Source organism: Girardinichthys multiradiatus, chromosome 15 (assembly GCF_021462225.1).
Source record: "Girardinichthys multiradiatus isolate DD_20200921_A chromosome 15, DD_fGirMul_XY1, whole genome shotgun sequence".
In the NCBI taxonomy this organism is placed as follows: Eukaryota; Metazoa; Chordata; class Actinopteri; order Cyprinodontiformes; family Goodeidae; genus Girardinichthys; species Girardinichthys multiradiatus.
Window position 1 is genome coordinate 3812223 of NC_061808.1, and position 20126 is coordinate 3832348.

A 20126-nucleotide genomic window follows, 5' to 3' on the forward strand; every position below is an offset into this window, starting at 1 on the left:
TCATAATCATTAAAGTTCAGTTTGCTTCACTCTGATCTATTCTGATGCATTCTGGTCCAAACCAGACAGCTAGCATCTCTTCTTCTACTGATGTGTCTGGTTGTAGCATGAGGTCACTAATAAATGTCAACACAAGAGGGGGGAGTTGATTTGTCATAGACGGCCAGCTCACAGAGAGAGCATTCTGGGATTTGTAGTATAGGTGGTGAATAGGCTGTTTACTACTGGACCAGCTCTAGTAGACCTTTAGAATTAACTGATGCGCTAAATTTGACCCGCAGGTCTGAGTCTGATACCTGTGCTGTCATTTGTCCACTTTGACCTGTTTGGATTCTGTTCTGACTCGGTTTAACTGCTCTGTCTGCAGAGTCTCAGAGCTGCTGGGTGTTGGTGGACTGACTGCAGCTCATTAGCATACATCACAGTTCCTCTTTGGCTGTTCATGCTCAGGAAATGACAACAGTTTGTACAAAAAACGATAAACTATAAAAAATAAAACTTCATTTATTATCTGTTTTGGTGTTTTTCATAAGCAGATCTTTCAGCTAAAACATAGCTTACTAGAGTTGATCTGAGTGTTACAAAGTGAATGAGTTGAATGTAGTTTAATTGTTCATTTCTGACTAAAGTTTGTGCAACTAGTTCCTGTTTGTGGTTTTCCTTCAGTTTCTATAAAACACAAGTATGATGAGAGCAAAATGACAAAATACGTGGTGGGTGTTGATGTGAAGATCTTTCTTTAATTCAGTCACAAAGAGGAAATAACATCAGTACTTTCAGATCTGCAGCAGAGTAAAGTCTCTCAGTGTTCAGCAGCTACTAGAAGACGAGATGTTGGGTCTGGTTCTGGAACTGGTTCTGATCGTTGTGCTTCAATTTGAAGGTAAAGATCTGTTTTCTTTCAAAGGAACCTGAGAGAAATTAAGGGACACTTTGATTTACTGTGAGATTTTATGGAGATATGAGAATAAACATAGGTGTAGAAAAGGTCCCAAAGTCACCAGTTATAGTACTCATTTATTGCTAAAGTGCTTCTAATTAACTGGTAATCAGAATAGGGGCTATTGTTTCAGGGTGAGGTTTGTCGCAGTGTTAGTGACGTCACTGTTTAACTGTCCCAATACACCCTACACCCCTTTATGAAGTGTGTACTTTGTACAAGTACATGTAAGGGTTGAAGTGCGCAGGTTACAAGCTGCAAAATTGGAGAATTGGGACAGTAGGGGTTACGTCATCAACTTGCACCTCTGCACCGTAACTGCAACATCAAAAAAGGCGGGAACCAGCGCTGTTTTCACAGTCTTGCTGCTAAAAAAAACTATTTTAAAACTGCAACAAGCAATTGTTTTGAGGAGAAGAAAGTGCAGGAAGCAACGGAGGCTTATACACCAGACTCCCGCTGCGCCAGTGTTTGTTTGAAATGTAACTTCAGTGTTATGACGCTACAGGAAGTGCAACGTTAACATTGACAGTGACTTGACAAATTTGAGATATCTGTCTATGTAAAGTTTAATGCTCTGTTTACTGGTGTAATGAGGAGGATGAATATTGTAATCTTTAATTACCAACTTTATTTGTTTTATTCTGTTTATACCAGTCTGTTGACAGGAATTGGTTAAGCTAATTTACGGATATGTTATTATTATAACCTAAGTTGTGTTTGTTATTTTATAGGAAACCACACATACACATACAAATATCCCCTCCTCATATGTTTCATGTAAATAAAGAGAAGAAGAAATTATTGGATCAGTCTCCAGCCCTTTTTCTGACCCGTACTCTGAATGGCTTTAAGAAGTGCTCTGGCCGGCACCCTAGTATGAACTTGGTGATTAAACCTAGACTAACACCTTAAAGTCTCTCCATTAAAGTAGGTTTTGACCAAATATATAAAAACATGTTCAGTAAATTTAGAAACTTCTAACCTGACAGGGATTAAAATGTAATTACTGACGATATGAAAAATGCATAACATAGTTTTTTTAATGTTATAATAAATCAAACATAATATAAAATAAATAAATGACAACATATTTAATTTTACCTTCATGATTGTGTTTGTGGAGGATGAAGTGTGTAAAACTATATTGTGTCTTTGTCTCTGCTGCAGGGACCAGTGGAGGAGAACTTCATCTCTATCACAGAGCTGGAGATGATGTTGTTCTACCTTGTAGAAGTCCTTCATCTTCTTACTCGTGCTCCAATGTTAACTGGTTTTACAACAGAGATACAATCACAAACTTTCCATTGGATGTTGAGGATGGAAAAGTTGTTGAGAGTTCACCTCGAGCTGCCAGGTTAAATGTGGACAGTAACTGCTCTCTGATCATCAAGAACATCACTGCTGAGGATGCTGGAGGTTACACCTGTCGACCTGGTTCAGGAACCACCATAGATGGCAGTCTGCTTCTGAGTGTCTTGACCAGTGAGTATGTAGACTTGAAAGATTTGACAGTCAGACTTTTTCCTTCTGACTAACATTGTGAAATACTTGTGTTGGACAGATGTTTCTGACATCAACAGTTATGATGAATATCTGATGAATATTTGATGCAGTCAGAAGTTAAAATGTTGTTCTGTCAGAGTGAGAAACAATCTGCTTCCTGGTTGAGCTAAAGGTGGGGCTGAGCTTTTAGGACCCGACATCAGCTGACATCAGGAAGTAGGTTCATCAGAATGAACGTTGTGCTGAGCTGCTGTGAGGCTGTTTAGATTCAATTAGTTTATCTTGTATTGTGTGTGGTTCAATGTTTTGATCAAACCTCTATCTTTTACATTCATTTGTAAAGATTTCTAGACAACATCTAATGTTTCATCAAAGAGGTTATTTGTAAATCTTTCTTGTTTTTTATTCTACTCTTCGCAGCCTGAGATAAAGTTGTATTTTTTAGAGTTTTAGAGAAAGTTACTTCTGCATCTTTCAGACTGAGACAACAGTTTTTATTTTTCTTCCAGTCTCTCCATCTCCACCAGAGGATGATCCAACAAAGGATGGAGATGTCACATTAAACTGTTCTCTGGAGAGATTCAGTGGGTTGAATCCGTGTCCAAAGAACAGCTTCCTCTGGGTGGATGAGACAGGAACTGGGCTGACTGGTGAAGGTGTTGGGTTCAAGTTAGAACCAAGGAGATGTGCTTCCTCTCTAACTGTGCAGCATCAGAGTGGCAACAACAGAACATACACCTGCCGGTTTGTTGTAAAGAACAGCGTGAAGGTAGAAGCTCACTACACTGCTGTGTTTAAAGGTATGATGACTTTTAAATGAGATGATAAGAAGCAGGCATTGCAAAATGTTTCGTGATTTACGTTCTATATAACAGTTCTGCTAAAATGATATTACGTCTTCTTCTAGACTACATCCACCTGAAACAAAAAGTGCTTGATTTGTTTTTATGCTGTACAAAGAAGGTGTAAAACCTTTTTATTGTCTGATGTAGCTTAGAAACACTGAAACAACCCATAAGAAAGTAAAGAGGACAAAGCTTCCGACTACAAAAATTAGATTAAGATTTTTCATACTTTGCTACTAAGTGGGATTCATGTAAATATTGACATGAATGTGTGAGAGAGCAGTGTGTGATAACTGACAAAATTAGCTTTGTAGCTTTTCCTTTGCCTACATTTCAATCATTAAACATGAATAAAGTGAGAATTTATGCATTTTTGTTCTATGTGAAGTAAGTAAGACCTTTAGATCCACAGCTCCAGACCCACACTTACCTGAACTGGTTTTATGTTCTTTCCTAAGACTTTTGTCTTCCTTTTTGAATGTGCTGAAAGAAAACACCTTTACAAATGATTAGGGGTGTAACAGTACACATATTCATACTGAAAATATCCAGAACAGCCCCTCTAGGTTCGGTACCACCTGTACCAAACAATTACAGTATATTTTTATGCCTGAACACATACAGAATGTTGTCCAGAACTAAGTGCTCAATGCAACGTTCTGTTGCGCAAATTTATAAAGTGACAGCTAATTAGGTTTCTCACACAGCTGCAGAGGAGAAAGAAAGGTGGACCAAACCAAAACTGTATGTCAGCATTTTTCTACAGTAATAATGTGTGTATAATAGCTCATTCTGCACTTAACTGAATTATTCACCAGAAACAAGTTCAAACTGAATGTAAACATCTCTGGTTATGGAGAAAAATCTGCTAAAAGAAATCCTGAACAACAACACTGACCAACAACTGGTTTTATTGTTGTTCCATCCATCCATCCATCCATCTATCCATCCATCCATCCATCCATCCATCCATCCATCCATCCATCCATCCATCCATCCATCCATCCATCCATCCATCCATCCATCCATCCATCCATCCATCCATCCATCCATCCATCCATCCATCCATCCATCCATCCATCCATCCATCCATCCATCCATCCATCCATCCAATCAGTGACTATACCTATTTATTCTTAAGTTAAAAGAACTTCAAAATCTCCAGGAAGCTCTATAATGATCACCTTTTAAATTTGTTTCTCTTGATTGAAACAAAACCAAAATGTTCTGACCCATGATTTTTCTGTACTGTTCCACCCGTTAATGACTGTAGAGGGTTGTTATGTTGGTTCATCAGAGAAACTGTTTAGAGGCTGTTGGAGGAAAATACAAAGAAGAAAGTCAGACCAAACAGGAACACATAAGACAAGAGTCTTAAACAGAGAAAAGCTTCAGACTGTGAGACAGTAATAATATAATAAACTGAGTTTTAACAGACGGCCACCAAATCAACCAGTTCTTCAGCATTAACTGAAGTTTTAATGCTAATAAATTCAAACTAATGCACTTTTAGGACGTTCTTAGAAGTAATTTTTTAGATATGTGACCTGATCCTGTGGAATAAATGTCAGTATAACGTCACACATTCTTTGCTTTTAGTTGAATCTTATATAACCTTTAACCTAAAGCTCCGTTGACAGTGTCTTACAACAAGTTGTGCTTCCTCTTATCTGATTACTGGATATAAAAGAATCTGAAATTGATTTCTGAAGTTATAAGTTATGATGAATATTTTGTCAAACAAACTTTTATATTTTTTTATGCTGAATTGTGATGTTTGTTTCTAGTAAATGCATAACCAGTAAATCAGCCATCAGGAGGAAACATCACTATCTTCAGATCTATAGAAAAGTCTCAAAGGCTGATTAACGGACATATATTGGTCAAAATAAATCAATTTTTGTTTCTGTAGTTTGAAGAAAAATATTTCTATTGTTTCAAATGTTGAACAATACATTCCTTTATTAAAATATTCTTGTAAATTTTTTTATTACCTTTTTATTTCTGTGGATAGGCTCTATATTTTAAATTAATACAGGCAATTCAGAGACTGATGTTATTGATGGCTAATAGTGTAAAATATTTCTCTGAATGTATCTTTTTCTGCAGGTATCAAAGGGAAGCCAGTCCATATCTACCACAGAGCTGCAGATGATGCTGTTTTGCCCTGTAAAAGACCTTCATCATATCACTCATGTTCCTCAGTTAACTGGCTGTATACTAGAACAGAAAACATGGTCAGTCAACCAGAAGTTCAGAAAGGAAACGTTGTTCAGAGTTCATCTCGAGCTTCCAGGCTGAGTGTGGACAACAGCTGTTCTCTGATCATCAACAACATCACTGCTGAGGATGCTGGACGTTACCGCTGTCAGCTTTGGGATGAAGGCAGCTTTAACACAGATGTGTATTTAAATATAATGAGCAGTAAGTCATCTAAACTGATTGACTCTGTGTACCTGCTGATATCAGTCCTTTTTAACCCTGACATCCCTGTATGGAGTTGGCTGTTTAGATCATGATGTATTGTTAGCATCTGACTGTTATAGAGATTAAACAAATCCTTTCAGTACTCTAATTATGTTATTATTTATTTTGTAGTGCTAAAGGTTCCTTAATTATTCTTGCAGTGGTTCATCTTCATACTTATTGCCAGTTGTTAGTCTGAATGTTTCCACAGAACGACGACTATTCATAACCATAAAAATACTTTGGTTATTTTGTCATTTTATAAAAAAAAATGTTTCTACATTTTTCATACTGAAACGTTATTGTCTTGTTTTCTTCCAGTTTCTCCATCTCCACCAGAGGATGATCCAACAAAGGATGGAGATGTCACATTAAACTGTTCTCTGGAGAGATACAGTGGATTGGGTCCGTGTCCAGAGAACAGCCTCCTCTGGGTGGATGAGACAGGAACTGGGCTGACTGGTGAAGGTGTTGGGTACAAGTTTAGACAGACTGGATGTGTTTCTTATCTCGATGTGAAGCTTCAGAGCAGCAGCAACAGAAGATACAGCTGCCAGTTTGTTGAGGGAAACACAGTGAAGATAGAAGCTCACTACCCATCTGTGCGTGAAGGTATGATGTCGTTACACATATGTTTCTAAAGGCATGAGACATTTTCATTAAGAAGTTAAATTGGTGCATTGAAAAACATCAGTTTTCTGTGTAAATGTCTTGTCTTATTGGTTTAATAAGGATAAGAACACATTCATTTCTTTTTTATTGTCTTTATTTTTAAATACTTTGACTCTTCAGACCAGAGCTTTTATGTAAATCTCCACTTTTCTTTACCATTGATGGTGGTGCAGGTTCTCCATGGTTCTAAACGTAGACCCAAAGGCAGACATTCAGAAGAAGCTAAACAGTACAGGTCCTTCTCAACAAATTAGCATATTGTGATAAAGTTCATTATTTTCCATAATGTAATGATGAAAATTTAACATTCATATATTTTAGATTCATTGCACACTAACTGAAATATTTCAGGTCTTTTATTGTCTTAATACGGATGATTTTGGCATACAGCTCATGAAAACCCACAATTCCTATCTCACAAAATTAGCATATTTCATCCGACCAATAAAAGAAAAGTGTTTTTAATACAAAAAACGTCAACCTTCAAATAATCATGTACAGTTATGCACTCAATACTTGGTCGGGAATCCTTTGGCAGAAATGACTGCTTCAATGCGGCGTGGCATGGAGGTAATCAGCCTGTGGCACTGCTGAGGTCTTATGGAGGCCCAGGATGCTTCGATAGCGGCCTTTAGCTCATCCAGAGTGTTGGGTCATGAGTCTCTCAACGTTCTCTTCACAATATCCCACAGATTCTCTATGGGGTTCAGGTCAGGAGAGTTGGCAGGCCAATTGAGCACAGTGATACCATGGTCAGTAAACCATTTACCAGTGGTTTTGGCACTGTGAGCAGGTGCCAGGTCGTGCTGAAAAATGAAATCTTCATCTCCATAAAGCTTTTCAGCAGATGGAAGCATGAAGTGCTCCAAAATCTCCTGATAGCTAGCTGCATTGACCCTGCCCTTGATAAAACACAGTGGACCAACACCAGCAGCTGACACGGCACCCCAGACCATCACTGACTGTGGGTACTTGACACTGGACTTCTGGCATTTTGGCATTTCCTTCTCCCCAGTCTTCCTCCAGACTCTGGCACCTTGATTTCCGAATGACATGCAGAATTTGCTTTCATCCGGAAAAAAGTACTTTGGACCACTGAGCAACAGTCCAGTGCTGCTTCTCTGTAGCCCAGGTCAGGCGCTTCTGCCGCTGTTTCTGGTTCAAAAGTGGCTTGACCTGGGGAATGCGGCACCTGTAGCCCATTTCCTGCACACGCCTGTGCACGGTGGCTCTGGATGTTTCTACTCCAGACTCAGTCCACTGCTTCCGCAGGTCCCCCAAGGTCTCGGCCCTTCTCCACAATCTTCCTCAGGGTCTGGTCACCTCTTCTCGTTGTGCAGCGTTTTCTGCCACACTTTTTCCTTCCCACAGACTTCCCACTGAGGTGCCTTGATACAGCACTCTGGGAACAGCCTATTTGTTCAGAAATTTCTTTCTGTGTCTTACCCTCTTGCTTGAGGGTGTCAATAGTGGCCTTCTGGACAGCAGTCAGGTCGGCAGTCTTACCCATGATTGGGGTTTTGAGTGATGAACCAGGCTGGGAGTTTTAAAGGCCTCAGGAATCTTTTGCAGGTGTTTAGAGTTAACTCGTTGATTCAGATGATTAGGTTCATAGCTCGTTTAGAGACCCTTTTAATGATATGCTAATTTTGTGAGATAGGAATTTTGGGTTTTCATGAGCTGTATGCCAAAATCATCCGTATTAAGACAATAAAAGACCTGAAATATTTCAGTTATTGTGCAATGAATCTAAAATATATGAATGTTAAATTTTCATCATGACATTATGGAAAATAATGAACTTTATCACAATATGCTAATTTTTTGAGAAGGACCTTTACAGTATGAGTTGACATTAAATAGAAAAGATTATTGTCATTGACTCTAATGTGAATGTGTGACAACCAGTGAAGTTAAACCTGATTTCAACAGCAGACCAGATCGTTAACAAGTTGAGTTCCAGAAGAAAGCTGCAGACTAGAGAACATATCTGCAGAAAGAAGCCATAACTCGTGATCTAGGACAAATATAAATGACTCTGACAAATAATCAGACAAACTTAAATGTTTTAGATCATCAAACTAGTTTTAATATTGGATAAAGATACAAAAATCCGTTTTCAAGTGATTATTTCATTTATTAAGTGGAAAATGTAAATTAAATATTGCACAATCTGAACAGAAACTTTGTTAAATGATCCATGTTTGTAGTTTTGTGCATCTTGTAAAGACTTTTCCATCTTAACTCTGATTCAGGTAAGAGAACAAGTGCGCAAAGATCAGATTAAAAACTGTAAAAACCATCAAAAAATCATCCAAACAAACCAAGAAGAACAGAAAATCTCAGCTGCTGAGACAGTTATGCAGAGCAGTCGTATAGATTAGCACAATGTTCACAAAGGAGTGCTTTAAACAGAAGCTACGCTATGTTGAGTTACAGAAATAGTTAAAATAATTGCTGTGCAATGGGACCTTCGTAAAACATCAGCATTTAAGGCAAAATAAGTCATAAAATGACAGTCTCAAATGAACTAAATGATCAACTAAAATAGCAGCAGCTCAGAGATCAGAATGATGAGCATTTTACACGTCTTGGAAAATTAAAACAACCAGTTTGAAAACACGTTGAGGAAAGTAGTAAAAATAAAGTTTATCATCCTTTTCTCCGTTTATCAGCTTCTCTTACAGCAGCGTTGAAGTGAAATCTGTTTTCTAGGCTGAATTAAATGCTTAAAATCCAGTTTTTTATTTCCTCTTTCAGAGCTGTTTACCATAACAAATATCTATTATATTCATATCTATTAATCCAAGTCCTGACACGGATCACTCGGGAACTCTCCCTGGCCTCTCTACATTTCTAACGGTGTCGTCATTCTTCTTCAGCTCACCTGTAAACAATCTGAGCGCTCTGGGCACGGTTTCTGCCAGTAGGAGTGAGTTTAATTTTAGTTTTTCTATTAGGACCATTATATTTTAAATTTAAGACTCACATAAATGATAAAAAGCTTTTAAAAACTCTGCATCTTATGTGTTACATGTTTTTTCACATTAGTCAAGCATCAAACGACTAAATGAGGAAGTACATCAGTGAGATATTTCCTGTTTGATGCTTTGTTTTATCACAGAAAAATAAAAACTATTACATAACTGCATTGTGGGCTCTGTAGTTTGATCACAGCCTCAAATAATGGACATTACTGCACCCAAAACTACAAGATTCAGATTCATTTAATTTAAGACCTAGTATGGGCAAAACCTGGATGATTTTAACACCTTTTAAGGTTTTAAATTCAGATGACTATATGTAAGACTTTTTATGACCTTAAGACCGTGAGGAAACCCTGCCTGGAAACTACTGCAAAGGGAGGGGAAGGGGGGTGAGTTCAAGAGCATTAAGAAAAACTGAGCTTCCAACTTAATGGAAGGACAGTGGTTGCCATGGCAATTGATACTTAAATAGTCATGTTGTTTTAGACATCACCATTTTAGACATCACACGTGGCACAAAGCGTGATATTTCAATTAATTTAATTTCTATAGCACTAATTCAATTCACAACACATGTCGTCTCAAGGCACTTTACAAAGTCAGTTCAATCGAATCAAACATATTTAAAGTCAGTTACATACATTCCAACTAATCCTACCTATCAGACAGTGCAGTCAGATTCAGTTTATTATTCAAATTGGTCAAAAGTTTGTTTTTTTATTCAAGGAAACTCAGCAGATTGCATGAACTCCTCCTGGATTAGGATGTAGAGACAGTGGACAGTCGCTGGCGTTGACTTTGCAGCAATCCCTCATACTGAGCATGCATATAGCGAGAGTAGAGAGGAAAACTCCCTTTTAACAGAAAGAAACCTCCAGCAGAACCAGAACCAGGCTCAGTGTGAGCGGCCATCTGCCAGGACCGACTGGGGGTCGGTTACTTGGAATATATTCGTTATGGTGCCCAGCCCGGGTTCACAGAGTTAATGTTGTTGCTCCACATAAATATGTTGATCTACACTCTTAGCAGCTGAGCAGCAGCTCCTGCAGGCTTGGAGAGTTAGTTTGAGACCTGCTGCAGCTCCTCATGTCCCAGGCAGCAATGATCCTGGAGATCAAGGTTTAAAGGTCAAATAGCAGCTAAACGTCTTCATTGCAGAACCAGTCATCTCCACCAAGTAGGACACTGACTGTTGAATGATCTCCAGCTGGTTCCTACATTTGAAACATCTCAATTTACTGCCCATTTTTTAATGTGTGAAGATAAAAACATGTTACATATCTGCCATAATGTGTTGGAGAGAAGATGCTGTTGATTTTGATGTACAATCCACCATCATGTTAAACATGTTTTCTTCTTCTCTGCACGTTCTCATCCACAGGTTTCACAGACTGGTCTCCTCTGAGCTTCATCATGTTGACTCTGAGGATCACAGGACTGATCCTGATGGTTGGAATCACTGTTGGTATCATCAGAACCAGAGGTGAGGAAACTGAACTACAATGGAGCAGATTGACAGAACTGTGATGTTAATCTCTTCATCTTCCTTTCCATCCCAGGAAGCAAAAAGCCACAGAAAGACATTAATGTAAGTGAAACAATCAAAGATGAAAAATACCTTCATACAGGTCCTTCTCAAAATATTAGCATATTGTGATAAAGTTCATTATTTTCCATAATGTCATGATGAAAATTTAACATTCATATATTTTAGATTCATTGCACACTAACTGAAATATTTCAGGACTTTTATTGTCTTAATACAGATGATTTTGGCATACAGCTCATGAAAACCCAAAATTCCTATCTCACAAAATTAGCATATCATTAAAAGGGTCTCTAAACGAGCTATGAACCTAATCATCTGAATCAACGAGTTAACTCTAAACACCTGCAAAAGATTCCTGAGGCCTTTAAAACTCCCAGCCTTGTTCATCACTCAAAACCCCAATCATGGGTAAGACTGCCGACCTGACTGCTGTCCAGAAGGCCACTATTGACACCCTCAAGCAAGAGGGTAAGACACAGAAAGAAATTTCTGAACGAATAGGCTGTTCCCAGAGTGCTGTATCAAGGCACCTCAGTGGGAAGTCTGTGGGAAGGAAAAAGTGTGGCAGAAAACGCTGCACAACGAGAAGAGGTGACCGGACCCTGAGGAAGATTGTGGAGAAGGGCCGATTCCAGACCTTGGGGGACCTGCGGAAGCAGTGGACTGAGTCTGGAGTAGAAACATCCAGAGCCACCATGCACAGGCGTGTGCAGGAAATGGGCTACAGGTGCCGCATTCCCCAGACCTGGGCTACAGAGAAGCAGCACTGGACTGTTGCTCAGTGGTCCAAAGTACTTTTTTCGGATGAAAGCAAATTCTGCATGTCATTCGGAAATCAAGGTGCCAGAGTCTGGAGGAAGACTGGGGAGAAGGAAATGCCAAAATGCCAGAAGTCCAGTGTCAAGTACCCACAGTCAGTGATGGTCTGGGGTGCCGTGTCAGCTGCTGGTGTTGGTCCACTGTGTTTTATCAAGGGCAGGGTCAATGCAGCTAGCTATCAGGAGATTTTGGAGCACTTCATGCTTCCATCTGCTGAAAAGCTTTATGGAGATGAAGATTTCATTTTTCAGCACGACCTGGCACCTGCTCACAGTGCCAAAACCACTGGTAAATGGTTTACTGACCATGGTATCACTGTGCTCAATTGGCCTGCCAACTCTCCTGACCTGAACCCCATAGAGAATCTGTGGGATATTGTGAAGAGAACGTTGAGAGACTCAAGACCCAACACTCTGGATGAGCTAAAGGCCGCTATCGAAGCATCCTGGGCCTCCATAAGACCTCAGCAGTGCCACAGGCTGATTGCCTCCATGCCACGCCGCATTGAAGCAGTCATTTCTGCCAAAGGATTCCCGACCAAGTATTGAGTGCATAACTGTACATGATTATTTGAAGGTTGATGTTTTTTGTATTAAAAACACTTTTCTTTTATTGGTCGGATGAAATATGCTAATTTTGTGAGATAGGAATTTTGGGTTTTCATGAGCTGTATGCCAAAATCATCCATATTAAGACAATAAAAGACCTGAAATATTTCAGTTAGTGTGCAATGAATCTAAAATATATGAATGTTAAATTTACATCATGACATTATGGAAAATAATGAACTTTATCACAATATGCTAATATTTTGAGAAGGACCTGTAGATTCTAAATGTCAAACCTGTTTCCTCCAACTTTAAGTTTCCAGTTTTAAACATTATTTAAACAGTATTGCATTAAAACGTTTCACCTTCTACTCTCTGCTGAGATGATGTTTGTTCACAGATTTACAAGCTGCTGCAGCAAGAAGTTTCTGGGTTCAAAGCCCAGTTGGGTCCTTTCTTTGTACAGTTAGAATGTTCTTAATGGAATAAGAATCTCTGTTTGTGGGTTTTTGTTTGAATGATAAAAATAATCAAAATATCTTAAATCCTGAATGAAATTAAAATATGTTTCACTGTATTTTTTCAGTTAATTTTATCTTAAAGAAGATTTATTGATGTTAAATTGTGTAAAACTGTTCTTTTACCTGAGTAACAAACAGATGAGCTGCTATAAAGGATTTTCTCTGTTGTAACATTTGTGATGCTTTGAAATATCTCTTTAAATGTTCAGTGTGTTTCTATAACTGTATTATCCAGTTAATGTTTGGTTGTATCTCACAGGTTCATGATGCTGTTGATGACGACACTGAACTATGAAAATGATGAAGAACGTTCTGCTGCTGCCACACTCAGCTGACCTTCATCACATCAAATACAAATGAGCCCATTTATGTTCAGTTCTGACAATAATTTATGATGAAGGAAAACCCAAAATCTCTGGATTTGTTCACAGACTAAAATCCCTCTGGAAGCAGACACACAGATCCTAAATCAGGCAACAGAAACTCGTCACACAGCACAGAGTTAATGTGTCGTTGTCTCTATCTCACCATAGAGATGCTGAACAGCCAAACAGAGGCAGATAAATCTAATATCACAATTAAATGCAGACCTGTTCCCAATGAAACTTCAAAATTATCCTTTGAGCAATCAAAGACACATCAAATGGACACATTCATGCAGCAAACTGTCTATGGCATTTATTCCTTAAACCAAATAAAATATTTTATTACTCTAATAATATTAATAATTTCCTATGATAAAAATCTAACCATTCAAGTCCATGCATCTGAGTAGGAAGATCAGTGAATAAAGAACATAATCATTAAAGTTCAGTTTGCTTCACTCTGATCTATTCTGATGCATTCTGGTCCAAACCAGACAGCTAGCATCTCTTCTTCTACTGATGTGTCTGGTTGTAGCATGAGGTCACTATTAAATGTCAACACAAGAGGGGGGAGTTGGGTTCTCATAGGCCAGCTCACAGGTAGTGCATTCTGGGATTTGTAGTATAGGTGGTGAATAGGATGTTTACTAGTGGGCCAGCTCACAGGCAGTGCATTCTGGGATCTGTAGTATAGGTGGTGAATAGGATGTTTACTACTGGGCCAGCTCTAGTAGACCTTTAGAATTAACTGATGGGCTAAATTTGACCCGCGGGTCTGAGTCTGATACCTGTGTTGTCATTTGTCCACTTTGACCTGTTTGGATTCTGTTCTGACTCGGTTTAACTGCTCTGTCTGCAGAGTCTCAGAGCTGCTGGGTGTTGGTGGACTGACTGCAGCTCATACATCACAGTTCCTCTTTGGCTGTTCATGCTCAGGAAATGACAACAGCTTCTACAAAAAACTGATAAACTATAGAAAATAAAACTTCATTTATTATCTGTTTTTGTGTTTTTCATAAGCAGATCTTTCAGCTAAAACATAGCTTACTAGAGTTGATCTGAGTGTTACAAAGTGAATGAGTTGAATGTAGTTTAATTGTTCATTTCTGACTAAAGTTTGTGCAACTAGTTCCTGTTTGTGGTTTTCCTTCAGTTTCTATAAAACACAAGTATGATGAGAGCAAAATGACAAAATACGTGGTGGGTGTTGATGTGAAGATCTTTCTTTAATTCAGTCACAAAGAGGAAATAACATTAGTACTTTCAGATCTGCAGCAGAGTAAAGTCTCTCAGTGTTCAGCAGCTACTAGAAGACGAGATGTTGGGTCTGGTTCTGGAACTGGTTCTGATTGTTGTGCTTCAATTTGAAGGTAAAGATCTGTTTTATTTCAAAGGAACCTGAGAGAAATTAAGGGACACTTTGATTTACTGTGAGATTTTATGGAGATATGAGAATAAACATAGGTGTAGAAAAGGTCCCAAAGTCACCAGTTATAGTACTCATTTATTGCTAAAGTGCTTCTAATTAACTGGTAATCAGAATAGGGGCTATTGTTTCAGGGTGAGGTTGGTCGCAGTGTTAGTGACGTCACTGTTTAACTGTCCCAATACACCCTACACCCCTTTATGAAGTGTGTACTTTGTACAAGTACATGTAAGGGTTGAAGTGCGCAGGTTACAAGCTGCAAAATTGGAGAATTGGGACAGTAGGGGTTACGTCATCAACTTGCACCTCTGCACCGTAACTGCAACATCAAAAAAGGCGGGAACCAGCGCTGTTTTCACAGTCATGCTGCTAAAAAAACTATTTTAAAACTGCAACAAGCAATTGTTTTGAGGAGAAGAAAGTGCAGGAAGCAAAGGAGGCTTATACACCAGACTCCCGCTGCGCCAGTGTTTGTTTGAAATGTAACTTCAGTGTTATGACGCTACAGGAAGTGCAACGTTAACATTGACAGTGACTTGACAAATTTGAGATATCTGTCTATGTAAAGTTTAATGCTCTGTTTACTGGTGTAATGAGGAGGATGAATATTGTAATCTTTCATTACCAACTTTATTTGTTTTATTCTGTTTATACCAGTCTGTTGACAGGAATTGGTTAAGCTAATTTACGGATATGTTATTATTATAACCTAAGTTGTGTTTGTTATTTTATAGGAAACCACACATACACATACAAATATCCCCTCCTCATATGTTTCATGTAAATAAAGAGAAGAAGAAATTATTGGATCAGTCTCCAGCCCTTTTTCTGACCCGTACTCTGAATGGCTTTAAGAAGTGCTCTGGCCGGCACCCTAGTATGAACTTGGTGATTAAACCTAGACTAACACCTTAAAGTCTCTCCATTAAAGTAGGTTTTGACCAAATATATAAAAACATGTTCAGTAAATTTAGAAACTTCTAACCTGACAGGGATTAAAATGTAATTACTGACGATATGAAAAATGCATAACATAGTTTTTTTAATGTTATAATAAATCAAACATAATATAAAATAAATAAATGACAACATATTTAATTTTACCTTCATGATTGTGTTTGTGGAGGATGAAGTGTGTAAAACTATATTGTGTCTTTGTCTCTGCTGCAGGGACCAGTGGAGTAGAACTTCATTTCTATCACAGAGCTGGAGATGATGTTGTTCTACCTTGTAGAAGTTCTTCATCTTCTTACTCGTGCTCCATTATTACCTGGTTTTACCTCAGAGATACAATCACAAGCTTTCCATTGGAGGTTAAGGATGGAAAAGTTGTTGAGAGTTCACCTCGAGCTGCCAGGTTAAATGTGGACAGTAACTGCTCTCTGATCATCAACAACATCACTGCTGAGGATGCTGGACGTTACACCTGTCGACCTGGTTCAGGAACCACCGTAGATGGTAGTCTGCTTCTGAGTGTCTTGACCAGTGAGTATGTAGACTTGAAAGATTTGACAGTGAGACTTTTTCCTTCTGACTAACATTGTGAAATACTTGTGTTGGACAGATGTTTCTGACATCAACAGTTATGATGAATATCTGATGAATATTTGATGCAGTCAGAAGTTAAAATGTTGTTCTGTCAGAGTGAGAAACAATCTGCTTCCTGGTTGAGCTAAAGGTGGGGCCGAGCTTTTAGGACCCGACATCAGCTGACATCAGGAAGTAGGTTCATCAGAATGAACGTTGTGCTGAGCTGCTGTGAGGCTGTTTAGATTCAATTAGTTTATCTTGTATTGTGTGTGGTTCAATGGTTTGATCAAACCTCTATCTTTTACATTCATTTGTAAAGATTTCTAGACAACATCTAATGTTTCATCAAAGAGGATATTTGTAAATATTTCTTATTTTTTATTCTACTCTTCGCAGCCTGAGATAAAGTTGTATTTTTTAGAGTTTTAGAGAAAGTTACTTCTGCATCTTTCAGACTGAGACAACAGTTTTTATTTTTCTTCCAGTCTCTCCATCTCCACCAGAGGATGATCCAACAAAGGATGGAGATGTCACATTAAACTGTTCTCTGGAGAGATACAGTTGGTTGGATCCGTGTCCAAAGAACAGCCTCCTCTGGGTGGATGAGACAGGAACTGGGCTGACTGGTGAAGGTGTTGGGTTCAAGTTAGAACCAAGGAGATGTGCTTCCTCTCTAACTGTGCAGCATCAGAGTGGCACCAGCAGAACATACACCTGCCGGTTTGTTGTAGAGAACAGCGTGAAGGTAGAAGCTCACTACACAGCTGTGTTTAAAGGTATGATGACTTTTAAATGAGATGATAAGAAGCAGGCATTGCAAAATGTTTCGTGATTTACGTTCTATATAACAGTTCTGCTAAAATGATATTACGTCTTCTTCTAGACTACATCCACCTGAAACAAAAAGTGCTTGATTTGTTTTTATGCTGTACAAAGAAGGTGTAAAACCTTTTTATTGTCTGATGTAGCTTAGAAACACTGAAACAACCCATAAGAAAGTAAAGAGGACAAAGCTTCCGACTACAAAAATTAGATTAAGATTTTTCATACTTTGCTACTAAGTGGGATTCATGTAAATATTGACATGAATGTGTGAGAGAGCAGTGTGTGATAACTGACAAAATTAGCTTTGTAGCTTTTCCTTTGCCTACATTTCAATCATTAAACATGAATAAAGTGAGAATTTATGCATTTTTGTTCTATGTGAAGTAAGTAAGACCTTTAGATCCACAGCTCCAGACCCACACTTACCTGAACTGGTTTTATGTTCTTTCCTAAGACTTTTGTCTTCCTTTTTGAATGTGCTGAAAGAAAACACCTTTACAAATGATTAGGGGTGTAACAGTACACATATTCATACTGAAAATATCCAGAACAGCCCCTCTAGGTTCGGTACCACCTGTACCAAACAATTACAGTATATTTTTATGCCTGAACACATACAGAATGTTGTCCAGAACTAAGTGCTCAATGCAACGTTCTGTTGCGCAAATTTATAAAGTGACAGCTAATTAGGTTTCTCACGCAGCTGCAGAGGAGAAAGAAAGGTGGACCAAACCAAAACTGTATGTCAGCATTTTTCTACAGTAATAATGTGTGTATAATAGCTCATTCTGCACTTAACTGAATTATTCACCAGAAACAAGTTCAAACTGAATGTAAACATCTCTGGTTATGGAGAAAAATCTGCTAAAAGAAATCCTGAACAACAACACTGACCAACAACTGGTTTTATTGTTGTTCCATCCATCCATCCATCCATCCATCCATCCATCCATCCATCCATCCATCCATCCATCCATCCATCCATCCATCCATCCATCCATCCATCCATCCATCCATCCATCCATCCATCCATCCATCCATCCATCCATCCATCCATCCATCCATCCATCCAATCAGTGACTATACCTATTTATTCTTAAGTTAAAAGAACTTCAAAATCTCCAGGAAGCTCTATAATGATCACCTTTTAAATTTGTTTCTCTTGATTGAAACAAAACCAAAATGTTCTGACCCATGATTTTTCTGTACTGTTCCACCCGTTAATGACTGTAGAGGGTTGTTATGTTGGTTCATCAGAGAAACTGTTTAGAGGCTGTTGGAGGAAAATACAAAGAAGAAAGTCAGACCAAACAGGAACACATAAGACAAGAGTCTTAAACAGAGAAAAGCTTCAGACTGTGAGACAGTAATAATATAATAAACTGAGTTTTAACAGACGGCCACCAAATCAACCAGTTCTTCAGCATTAACTGAAGTTTTAATGCTAATAAATTCAAACTAATGCACTTTTAGGACGTTCTTAGAAGTTATTTTTTAGATATGTGACCTGATCCTGTGGAGTAAATGTCAGTATAACGTCACACATTCTTTGCTTTTAGTTGAATCTTATATAACCTTTAACCTAAAGCTCCGTTGACAGTGTCTTACAACAAGTTGTGCTTCCTCTTATCTGATTACTGGATATAAAAGAATCTGAAATTGATTTCTGAAGTTATAAGTTATGATGAATATTTTGCCAAACAAACTTTTATATTTTTTTATGCTGAATTGTGATGTTTGTTTCTAGTAAATGCATAACCAGTAAATCAGCCATCAGGAGGAAACATCACTATCTTCAGATCTATAGAAAAGTCTCAAAGGCTGATTAACAGACATATATTGGTCAAAATAAATCAATTTTTGTTTCTGTAGTTTGAAGAAAAATATTTCTATTGTTTCAAATGTTGAACAATACATTCCTTTATTAAAATATTCTTGTAAATTTTTTTATTACCTTTTTATTTCTGTGGATAGGCTCTATATTTTAAATTAATACAGGCAATTCAGAGACTGATGTTATTGATGGCTAATAGTGTAAAATATTTCTCTGAATGTATCTTTTTCTGCAGGTATCAAAGGGAAGCCAGTCCATATCTACCACAGAGCTGCAGATGATGCTGTTTTGCCCTGTAAAAGACCTTCATCATATCACTCATGTTCCTCAGTTAACTGGCTGTATACTAGAACAGAAAACATGGTCAGTCAACCAGAAGTTCAGAAAGGAAACGTTGTTCAGAGTTCATCTCGAGCTTCCAGGCTGAGTGTGGACAACAGCTGTTCTCTGATCATCAACAACATCACTGCTGAGGATGCTGGACGTTACCGCTGTCAGCTTTGGGATGAAGGCAGCTTTAACACAGATGTGTATTTAAATATAATGAGCAGTAAGTCATCTAAACTGATTGACTCTGTGTACCTGCTGATATCAGTCCTTTTTAACCCTGACATCCCTGTATGGAGTTGGCTGTTTAGATCATGATGTATTGTTAGCATCTGACTGTTATAGAGATTAAACAAATCCTTTCAGTACTCTAATTATGTTATTATTTATTTTGTAGTGCTAAAGGTTCCTTAATTATTCTTGCAGTGGTTCATCTTCATACTTATTGCCAGTTGTTAGTCTGAATGTTTCCACAGAACGACGACTATTCATAACCATAAAAATACTTTGGTTATTTTGTCATTTTATAAAAAAAAATGTTTCTAAATTTTTCATACTGAAACGTTATTGTCTTGTTTTCTTCCAGTTTCTCCATCTCCACCAGAGGATGATCCAACAAAGGATGGAGATGTCACATTAAACTGTTCTCTGGAGAGATACAGTGGGTTGAATCCGTGTCCAGAGAACAGCCTCCTCTGGGTGGATGAGACAGGAACTGGGCTGACTGGTGAAGGTGTTGGGTACAAGTTTAGACAGACTGGATGTGTTTCTTATCTCGATGTGAAGCTTCAGAGCAGCAGCAACAGAAGATACAGCTGCCAGTTTGTTGAGGGAAACACAGTGAAGATAGAAGCTCACTACCCATCTGTGCGTGAAGGTATGATGTCATCTTATTAGGGAAAAGGTTGAATAAAAGTGTGTTATTACACCCATACTATTTAAATTTATTGAAATCAGGTAACATCT

The 20126-nt window shown here is 38.2% G+C and overlaps 1 protein-coding gene across 4 annotated transcripts in view; it reads left to right on the forward strand.

The window, feature by feature from the left end:
• Positions 1–20126, forward strand: part of LOC124881556 — a 157455-nt gene that overhangs the window by 125893 nt on the left and 11436 nt on the right. For 3 of the 4 annotated variants that reach the window (XM_047387169.1, XM_047387167.1, XM_047387168.1), the window contains 7 exons: positions 2111–2425; positions 2956–3246; positions 10798–10899; positions 15815–16129; positions 16660–16950; positions 19069–19383; positions 19747–20037. In XM_047387169.1, the coding sequence (XP_047243125.1) occupies positions 2111–2425; positions 2956–3246; positions 10798–10899; positions 15815–16129; positions 16660–16950; positions 19069–19383; positions 19747–20037 (1920 nt within the window). Of the gene's footprint in view, positions 1–2110; positions 2426–2955; positions 3247–5400; positions 5716–6078; positions 6226–10797; positions 10900–15814; positions 16130–16659; positions 16951–19068; positions 19384–19746; positions 20038–20126 lie in introns of all 4 variants that reach the window. The other variant, XM_047387165.1, reaches the window with a different exon arrangement.